Source organism: Centruroides vittatus, unplaced genomic scaffold (genome assembly GCF_030686945.1).
Source record: "Centruroides vittatus isolate TY-2023 unplaced genomic scaffold, ASM3068694v2 contig_199, whole genome shotgun sequence".
Lineage (NCBI taxonomy): Eukaryota > Metazoa > Arthropoda > Arachnida > Scorpiones > Buthidae > Centruroides > Centruroides vittatus.
Genome location: NW_027121224.1, coordinates 1,032,100 through 1,043,362, shown reverse-complemented (window position 1 = coordinate 1,043,362; position 11,263 = coordinate 1,032,100). Strand labels below are relative to the sequence as shown.

The 11,263-nt window shown below is 33.2% G+C and overlaps 1 protein-coding gene across 1 annotated transcript in view; it reads left to right on the top strand.

Annotated features, from left to right (window-relative positions):
• Vap33 (VAMP-associated protein 33kDa) overlaps positions 1-11,263 on the top strand; it is a 50,592-nt gene that overhangs the window by 23,389 nt on the left and 15,940 nt on the right. The window contains exon 2 of the mRNA XM_067264931.1: positions 5,062-5,214. Coding sequence (XP_067121032.1) covers positions 5,062-5,214 — 153 coding nt within the window. The remainder of the gene's footprint in view (positions 1-5,061; positions 5,215-11,263) is intronic.

Below are 11,263 nucleotides of genomic sequence, written 5' to 3'. Positions count from 1 at the left end.
TTCCTGCAGAATCGTAGATTCCAAGTCAGGATGGGCAACACTTTTTCTAGGCCTTTCACACAAGAAGAGGGTGTTCCTCAAGGTTCTATTCTGAGTGTGACTCTGTTCCTATTCAAAATTAATAGCATAGCTAAGTGTCTTCCTCCCAGTGTGAAACACTCCTTGTATGTGGATGACTTTCAGATCTCCTGTCAGTCTACTAACATGAGTTTTATTGAAAGACAACTGCAAACCTCCCTAAATCGCATAGACAATTGGTCCAAGATCAATGGTTTTACTTTTAATGCAGAGAAGACCTCGTGCATCCACTTTTGCCGAAGGCGTGGTTTGCACCTGGACCCTGAAATTCACCTAAATGGGGTTAAAATTCCAATGGTCAATGAAGCAAAATTTTTGGGTGTCGTGTTTGACCATAAATTGACGTTCTTACCACACTTGCGCAATTTGAAGAGTAGATGTTTAAAATCTCTGAATCTTTTAAAGGTATTATGCTGCTCATCCTGGGGAGCAGACAAATGTTCGATGCTCAGGATATATAGAGCCCTCGTTCGCTCTAAGCTGGATTATGGATGTGTTGTTTATGGCTCTGCGCGAGAATCTACTCTTCGGATGCTGGATCCAATCCACCATCAAGCATTGCGTTTGTGCACTGGTGCATTTCGAACTTCTCCTGTTCAAAGTTTGTACGTGGATGCTTATGAGCCTCCACTATCTCTCAGGAGAGAGCAGTTGTCTTTGTTCTATGACATTAAACAGAAATCTCTGGCTAAACCTTCAGTTTATTGTAGAGTATTAGATACTCAGCTGAAAAGATTATTTACAGCTCGCCCAAGTTGTGTCCCTACATTTGACATTAGAATGGAGAATGTAAGCAGCACGATTGACCTGGACACAAGCAACATTTCACAGGTCGAGGTCGATAATATATCACCTTGGTCAACTCCTGTGATTAATGTTGACTTTAGCTTAAAGCAGTTTCCTAAGGAATCCACCCCGGACTACATCTATAGGCAGCACTTTGCAGAAATTCAACACTACGACAGGAATTTAATTCCTATTTATACTGATGGATCGAAATCGGTTGATTACGTTGGCTCAGCCTTTGTCTGCCAGGATGAGATCGTGGCAGAACAAATTGCATCAAATTCTTCCATCTTTACTGCAGAGTTGCAGGCTATTTATCTAGCCTTAAAATATATAATTAGTAAAGGTCATCGTCGCTGTGTTATTTACACTGACTCAGTTAGTGCACTTCAGGCTTTGATCTCACATGAACCTAGTTCTCACTCTATAGTGATTAAAATTCGCAAACTGTTTTGCCATCTTATTGCAAGTAATATTTTTGTAAAATTTTGTTGGGTCCCAGGCCATGTAGGTATAAAAGGGAATGAAGCAGCTGATGCAGCTGCAAAGTCAGCAAGTCCTTCTCAGCATACAATGTTCATTGAAGGAGGTGACTTGAAGCTGGTTGTTAAAAAACGACTAGCAGAGAGATGGCAAAATGTGTGGAACGAACAAGTCCACAATAAACTTTACGAGATCAGACCTATAATAGAAAATTGGACACACAAGAAACAGTATGATAGGAGATCTGAAGTCATTCTTACTCGCCTGAGAATTGGACATACTCGGCTTACTCATCAATACCTTTTGAAGGGTGATGACCAGCCAGTATACCAGTATTGCATTTGTACTTTAAGTGTTAAACATATACTTTACAACTGTGTTGCTGTTGACCAGAGTCGCAGACAGCATTTTGGAAATTCAACTTTGAGAGAGATTTTGGGCCAGAGGCCAAATCTTGATAAGATACTGAACTTTTTGAAAGTTATAAATATTCATAGAGAGATTTAAGTTAACTAATTTATTTATTTATTTATTTATTTATTTATTTATTTATTATATATTTATGTTTGTGTTGTTTTGTTCGTCTGTGTTTATGTGTTGTATTGGTGCCTTGTGATATATATATTTAGCTTTGTTTAATTTTACCATTTGTCATGGCGCAGCATAGCCTGTATGGCTCTTGTGCCAAAAAACTAGAACTAACTAACTAACTAACTAACTAACTGTCTACCTACATAACTACCATCAGTGTGACCTTGAAAACCATCTTTTGTTAGGTGGGATAAATACAGGGTGATTCAAAAGTCACAGAAATTTAAAAAATTAATAACTCGCAAACTATTTACAGTAAGGTGATGCGATTTTCACAGAAATGCTTAGAAAAAAGCGGGATTATTTTAGGTGTAAAAATCTTTAGTACCAAAATAGTTACATTTTTTGCCATAGATGGCACTGTAAAAAACTGAAATCCTTTGTAAATTTGTTAAAGTGAGAATAAAAAAATAAAAATGTTCTTAGTGTAGTAACAACTTCACAAATTATGTAATCTTATCAAGTGCCATCTTTGGCAAGAAATGTAACTATTTTGGTACTAAAATTTTTTTACACAAAAAAAATTCTGTTTCTAAGTATTTCTGTAAATAAACAACAACTAACCCATTATACATAATTCAGCATTGGTTGGTGTCTTACTTTATCGGGCTAGAAAATGGCTATAGCAATATTAATAATTTTAAGATAATTTGGTACTAGAGTAAGGCATTAGGTGCCATCTCTTGCTAAATTAAATAATAAGAATTTTAATTAAATAATTTTAAATAAATTTAGATCTAACTGGAAGAAAAGAATCAATCCAAAGCGGGACTCGAACCTGCAACTTCTGCTCACCATGCAGATGTGTTGCCAATTACACTACCTGGACTTCCAGTCCGATCTCCCCTTCCAATATATATAACGAGTGGGCAAGCGAGAGTTCAGTGGGAGCCGAAATGTAGATTTTGCAAAATGCATGGGAGCCGCAGTTCTGTATTGTCATGGCGGATAGTATGGTAAGACTGGGAAGTATAGCACTTTCAGCAAGAGCTGCATGTAACTCAAAAAGAGCCGCATTTGCCCATGCCTGATATATAAGCTTACATTATGACCATTGATGGCCATTACAATGCTGGCTGGGCATTGTAATGCAGTTTTAACAGAAATATAAGCATTTCTGTTAAAACTGCATCATCTTACTGTAAATAGTTTGCAAGTTATTAATTCTTTAAAATTTTTGTGATTTGAATCACCCTTTATCTGATTTTTTTAACTACTTGGGATTAATTTATGATGATTAATAATTTTTAAATAAAAAAAATCTAACAACAACCATACATTTTTTTTTTCTTTGGAATTCAGTTTTATCTTTCTTAGTTTACTGACTTGTGTTCTTTCAATGTTATAACCAGAAGTAGGTTGAATTTTGGGTATTGGAATGTGTATGTATAATAGCTTGGCATGCTTCAAGACAGTTCTTTGTCAGTTTATCAGAAGATTAAAAAAAGAAAATGGATTTGGGTAGTACATATCTTTGGATTTTTAACAATAACTTTTAGTTGTTAAAAATCTTAGAAATGTTAAGCCAATCAGATGTCTGTGTAATGAGTGCTCTCTTATTTTCTATATAAAAATTTTCATTATACTAAACATCCCAAAGCCCAATACATACATACTCAACCAAATGATTGCCTTAAACAAATTATAATTACAGTAAGACCTCGCTTAATGCTGATTCGATATAATGTGGTCTGCTTGAAGCCTAAAAAGCACTCACAATTTATGCTGATTCAAATTAACGCAGCATTTCATTGATTCGTATATAATATGATTATTCCCAAACATGAACCAATTAGCAAAAGGTGGAAATTTGTTGTAGCACTGTACTTTCCTTAAATCTATGGTGGTTTTGTGCAGTTTTGGAAAAAATATAACATCATGCTTGCCATAGGAAATATTGACTTTGCTTGACAAAAATTAACTGATAAATGCAAGAACTGATTGTGGAAGAAATTATGGCTGAAGGTATCCAACAATTCTCAACGAGAAGAGTCTATTGCTGTATTGTTAGGTTCAACCTAATTGATACAGCAGGACTAGGAGATGTAGACGAGAAGGATATTGAGAAGTTACTGCAGGTTTCTGGTGAGAGCCTTACCGACGATGACCTTCAAGAACTAGCAGAACAAGGAATTGATGTAGAACTGGAAAATAGAGATTCTGAAAACGAAGTACCCAAAGAATTTCTTTACAGATGTCCTTAGTAAAAGTTTGGTAACGTTTGAAATCATTGATCAAATTGTAGCAGCAAATGATCCAGATTTTGAAAGGAGGCAAAAGCAAGATGAGGTGTTTTGGATGTGATCTGCTACTGACATTTGCTTAAGGAAAGAAAAAAAGCGACAAATGAAACTATGCAACTTCATCACAAAAAACAAGAATTTCAGAAAAGCCAGGACCTTCGTCACAAAAAATGAACTTTACGTTTCTGTGTGCATATGTTTGTCATATATTATTATGCAAATTAAAGTAAAGTCTGTTTATTTTTGACTGCGTGTTTCCCTTTCTCTATTTACTGTGTTAAAATGGCCTCATTTAACACTGTTTCATTTAGTGCTTTGTCATCTAGGAACTCATCCCCTGTGCTAAGCAGGGTTTTACTGTATTAATATAGATAAGAGATGGCACCTAATGTGTACCTCTAGTATCAAATTACTAGTATCTAATCATTAATAATAGTGGATTTATAGAACGATTATTTAAGGTGATCATTTGGTTGAGTATAAAAATTTTCATTTGATCAGCATTTTGGAATAACCTATCACTTTCATCATTTATGAAGTTTTGTCTAAGTTATGCTTGCTATTCAGAAATGCTAGCATCTATCCAAAAGCATTTCTTAGAATTTGAAATATTCTGGTCAATTTAATATAACATTTTATGCTGAGTCTTTCTTTTTTAAAACTTCAAAAATAAACATTTTATGTAGTAGATTATTTTCATATTAAAAATGTTACTAGTAGATTGCATCATTTTTTACTTTTTAAAGTATATTAAAAGTTTATTTGAAAACAAAATTTGTGATATTTTACAGCTCTCACTAAAATTTTTTGAACATAGTTTGTATTTCATTAATAAATGATGATAATAGTAAACTAATAATAATTTGCTTGTATAATTTAGGTCCATTTACCGATGTAGTTACATCAAATTTGAAGTTGACTAATCCTACAGAACGCAGAGTTTGTTTTAAAGTGAAAACTACAGCACCTAAACGTTATTGCGTACGTCCTAATAGTGGAATAATAGAACCGAGACAAGCTGTAAATGTTGCTGGTAAGTAATTTATATAAAAATTTTTTTATATTTGTAAAATATTCAGAAATAAAGATTATTCAGTAGGAGTTCAAGTGTATTTCTCAGAAATTAAATTGACTCTAGCAATGCATCTTCTGTGACAAATACATGTTGTTAGCTTTTGGTTTCTTCATCACATAAGATTGGATATAATAGTATTATAAGTGACTAATGGTCTTATAATGTTTTCTATTCTAATTTATTAATTTTATATGAAGATTATTTGAATTTGTATTAATCAATCTTTTATTATAAAGGTAAATTTAGTTTACCTAGTAGCTTGCACTAATGTCTTTCTCTACTAATGAAAACTGAATACATATAGACTATGAAATAACACCTTTAATACCTTAATTCTCAGTACAAAACAATAAAATTGACTAATGTTTTCAGTGATTTAGTAGATAGTTGTGTTGCATGATTTAGGAGCATGTATCAGAAAATTAACATGTTGACTTCCATAATGATAAAAATTGTTGCAATCGCTGAGACCAGGCCATTTTATTTGTTTAATAATTATAAAAATATAATAGGTTAACAACAGTCATATTCAATATGGCAATTCTTTTATATGAGATCTGAAGTGTAAAGCAAGTGTGCCTAGCATGGCCTAGATAAGATAATTTTTATGTTGGTGCCATGCGGTGCACATGTGCTCTGCAGTTATGCATGTCTGAACCTGAATATTCTGGGAAGATGCTTTCATTGTATACTACATACTTGTTCAGTTTGTATTGTTCCTTTGTATTGGTAACTACAGGTATCTAAAGCAAGTGAAAAAGCATATTTGTGAAAAAGAACAAGCTTGTTTGGAAGCATTGCTGAACAATATTTTATCAGATCAAGAACCTTTTGAAAGTTTGTCTGAAAGTTACAAAGCAAGTAGTGGTTATTCTGAATCTTCTGGCTCTTCTGTGTAAAAAAAAAGTATGCAAATTTTCAACTGCTGGTCTTGTTGAACTGAGAAGATCATTTTAAACACCTACTAGAAATATTACTCAAATTAATAAGGCAACAGATAATCAGATTGGTTCTGGTAGTGGTGCTTCTACCCATGTTGAAGAAACAATCAAAAATGTTATCAGGAACTTTCGATGGGATAGTGATTCCTCATCTGACGAATTACTTAGGAAATCAACAGATTTGCAGTGGTATGAGGTAACAGGAAACATTTTGAAAAATTTTACTGCTTTTGCACAAAATTTGAAAATAAATAACAATATTCAAGATATGCAGAATATACAACCTACTGATATTTTTTATTATTAATGGATGAAGATCTTCTAAATCTGATGGTACAAGAAACCAACAATACTCTTCCCAAAAGGCTGAAAAAACAAATTTACCTCAAGCATGAATTTGAAATTGGAAAGACACTAATAATCAAGGAATGAAAATATTTTTGGAATGCATTTGTGGATTGGATTAGTTCAAATGCTAAAGTTGGTATGTTATTAATCTAATAATGCCCTTTATTCTAATGAGATAAAATCAGTTACGTCCCAAAACTATTTTGAGCAAGTGGCATTTCTCTGACAATGAATGTGCAAATATTTCAAATAGGCTTTACAAAATAAAACCCCTTGTAGATTATGTAAGTCAAAAATTCCAAGATGCTGTAATGCCTTAATGTAATGTCTGTGTAGATGAAATCCTAATGCCTTTCCAAGGATGTTTGGCTTTTCTGCAATATATAAAAAATAAGACACAAGTTTGGAGTAAAACTTTTCAAACTTTGTATTGAAGAAGGTTATACTTATGATTTCAAAATATACTATGGGAGGGAAAAAAATAATTCCTCTGACAGTGTGCCAACATCCATTGTTATGGGACTTTGCAAAAATTTGTTGGGTAGCGGGTGTACTACATTTGTTGATAATTATTACACCAGCATTGAACTTGCCCATAAATTGTTGGACAGACAAACTCATCTTGTAGGCACTTTGGGAAAATCAGAAGAGAAATCCAAAAGATGATGTAAAAAAAAAGCTGAAAAAGGGGAAGTTATTTCTAAAGAAAGTACTTCTGTAGTAGTGATACTAAAGTGGTGTGATAAATGCAAAGTTTTGATGCTAACAACAAAACTTATAAATAACATGTTTTCTGTCACATCAAAAAATGGAACTGAAAAACAAAATCGTCAGTTATTAGAGACTATAATCAAAGTAAAAGTTTCATTAATGTATCTGATCAAAAAAAGCTTATGCTTCTTGTCTCAGTACCAAATAGTACCACAAATTATTTATTGAAATTCTTCTGGAGTAACATTCATGAATGCATTTATATTATACAAAAAGATTACTGGTAAAAATATCAGTATTACTCAATTTAGAGAAGATATAGCCAAAGACTTGCTTCACCAAAAAAACATTTCATTGAAAAAGTAAATACCTCAAGTAGACGAAGATAGATCAACTCCAGTTATCAGGTTTGAAGAATTTATATATTTATATTTTACCGGTGTGTAGAGAGATTGTATAGATGAAGATATGTAGCTTGCTATAAAAACATGTCTGAGCAATATGGCAGGAAATATGCAACCTCAAAGTCCACTGTCTCATTATAAGTGCATTCAGTGTGATAAATTTTATTGCATATCTTCTTTCACTAGTGTTCATACAAGCACATTATAAATATGTTTAGAAGTGTAATTGTTGTTTTTTAATTCTTTTACTTATGTACAGTAGAGCATCGATTATCCGACTTAATTGGGGGCTGGGGTTGGTCGGATAACCAAAAAGTATGAAAAAATACATTATTAGTATAGTGTATTAGGCCTGGTTTAAATACTAGCCTCCCTTTCATGGTCGAGCCAGTGCTGCCAGCTAAAACATGCAAAAATTTAACAAAAATAATAATAAAGTAGCCAAGACATAACCAAATATTGCAGCACCACATCACTAGTGGACATTTTGAATTTGCCGACTAGAACGCGGTCGGTTAATCAGGGGTTGGATAATCGATGCTCTACTGTATTCTCATCAATATATTTTGCTTATTTTCTAAACTATGATAAAGTTTTAGTTTCAAACTGTGTCACATTTCTTTATTTATTATTTATTGAACAAGGTACAAATACAACAGAATAAAACGAATACGAATAAGTCAATAATGCAAAATATGTATTTATTTTTATTCTCATTATTAGGCCCTAAGAATTTCAGTTACAGCCAGGCCAACACAAATAATATGTTCACTAGACTACCTACTTTTGTTCCACAAAGCATTTCTATTCTAATATGATGCAATTGTGTGCAACTCAGCTTGGAATAAAATACTATATATGAGACACATGTGCAGTGTGGCCTATTCACTTATGAGCACTACAAGTCACACATGCTTTGCATGACAGTGAACATGTTCAGATAGTCAGAGAGCATGCTAGGCAAGAATTTCTCTTGCTCTACTTCAGTCCAGAAGTTGCTTTCCACTGCTATAAATTCTATAAATGACTGGAAATAGTCATTTTTGTCAGCTTTGTAAAAAAAGTACTGAAAGAATTATCAATAACTGAATTGGGCCCTAAAAGAGAGTATGAATCTGTCGTCTTGGCTAGTAGATCAGCACTGACATTTGTTAGATTATTTTCTCATGCTCTGGCATTTGCAAGAGAAAAACTATTACATGCACAGTTCTTAAAACAAATTATGTTTGATGGTAAATGGATGATGTTCTTGAATCCTGATATGCAGGATGAGTTTAGTATATTCTAGTTAGTCCTTAGAAACTACAGTAATGATTCTGTTATTTAGAAAATCATAACCAAATTAAACTATAAATATGGATGAAAATCTTATTAGTCATCAAAAATTTTTTGCTTGGCATTTTTAGTATTATCAAAGCTTTATCTTTGTTCTTTTGTTGTCTTCATGTCATGTTGCAGAACCAACATAAAAGTGCTGTGGGGTGCTATCAAACAAAATGAATACTCATCAAAATAAATTTTAAATGTTTATTTTTCTTATAACCGTAATTAAATAAAAGAATTATGTAATTAAATTTATAAAACATAAGTGTTTTCACATAAAACAAGTACAAGTAATTATTAGAGATTGCACATTACATATTCAGACAGTAGGCTTTCAGTTACTAATCTATTCTACAGGAACTTTTGCATCACTATTAGGTTTACAGTATACAGTCTGTTAAATGTTGAACAGTATTAACTAATATTTTAGTTGTAATTCCCTCCGTATGAGCTGAATAACTTTTTATGGATGAAGAGATAACTAAGTCTGATATATGAGGTGCATTCAAGTTGTAAGGTCTTCTATTTTTTTTTCTAGGGGAAGGGAACAGATAGCAACATGCAGTTTTTTTAAAAAGAAGCGGACACAGTTTGTGGTCGCATAACAGAGAGGGTAGCACCACATGGTGCATGGAACTTTAGCAGCAGCAGTTCAAGTGAGAGGCATTTTTGATACTTAAAATGGCAATGTCTTCATTACAAGAACAATACATAATCATTTGTTTTCTGCACTTGTGTGGAGTGACACCCACTGAAATTCATTGTCAGTTGAGTGACACATGAAGTGATGGTGTCATGTATGTGGAAAATATACGTTCATGGGTGTGACAGCTCAAAGAAGGGTGACGACATGTGACAACAAACCAAAACATCCATGCCCATGCACCAGTTGGTCTGACCATCATGTTGTCATCAAGAATTGCTTTCAGCATTGTGAGAAAAATGGCCGAAAAAGACTGCATGTGTGCTCTTCCATCAAGACAATGCTCCAGCTCATTGGACGATGTTCACAGGAGTTTCTTTGTGAAAACAACTTTAAAGTTGTTTTTCATGCTCTCTACTCACCTGCATTAGGATTGCTCCTAATGCAAGGATTTGGCTTTTTGGTTTTTTCCAATGGTGGAGGAGGACACTCTTTGCGGTCACACATTTTCCAGTTGTGCCACTCTGCAATCAGCGATTTTCCAGTGGTCAAAACAGCCCCCGTAAAGAAGCGTTTGCAGTGGCATGATGTCATTGCATCAATGTTGTGAAAAATGTGTATGTCTGCAGGGAGATTATGTTGAGAAGAAGTGACAGATGTTTCAATTTGTTTAAGTATTTGGTCAGAAAAAAATGGGAGACCTTAGAACTTGAATGCACCACATATATTGGTATATTTAAACAGTAATGATTCACAGATCATTGTGAGCATCTGAGAGAGATATTGGCATAAGAAGAGAGAGACTCCAGTAGTCAATAAAGATAGTCGATTAAAAAAATGATTGTTTACATGAATTGCTGGTTAAGGAAATGCTATGAATTTTCATTGTGATATTTTATATTATTTGAAGATACCTTTCATTAAATTACGAAGATGAAATTTTTAAGCAGTTAAAACTTTATATTTGAATGAATGTTTTCAGCCATGTAAACAATCATCTTCAGGTTCCAAAGATCAAACTAATAGGAAATTTGAATTCTGGAACACATGTGGCTTTGAAATATATGTATATTTCAAATGCTCTGTTGTGTGTTCCAGATCAAAGTAATAATTTTATACAGTGGGTGATCGGTTAACGAACATAATCCGTTCCAAGACTTTGTTCGTTATCCGAATTGTTCGTTAACCGATTATCAATTTACCGTAGGTTTTTATGGGAATTTGATTAATTTGTTCTGGAGACTCCAAAAGATAAAAAATATATACTTTCTTACTATGTTTATTTATATGTAATAATAAAAATACATACATAGATATATATATATATATATACAGTCTTGCATTTTTATTAGTCATTTTTTCCCCGTTTATTTGGGGTTAAAGAATCTGTCTAATGTCGATTGCTTTTCTCTCTTCTTCAGGATTTTTCAGAAGTAATTAATAGCATTGCAATTGTAGAGATCCCCAAGCTTATTAACCTCAACCTGATTTGGATGCCATTCTAAGACTGTTGTTCTGACATCCTCCCACTTAATCAAAAGATCTTTAATAGCAGATATTGGCTAATCCTCTTTTTCAGAAGAAAGATATCTCACCGAGTTTCTTTGTGTTCTTGGCATTCTTTGTTGTCAGATCCG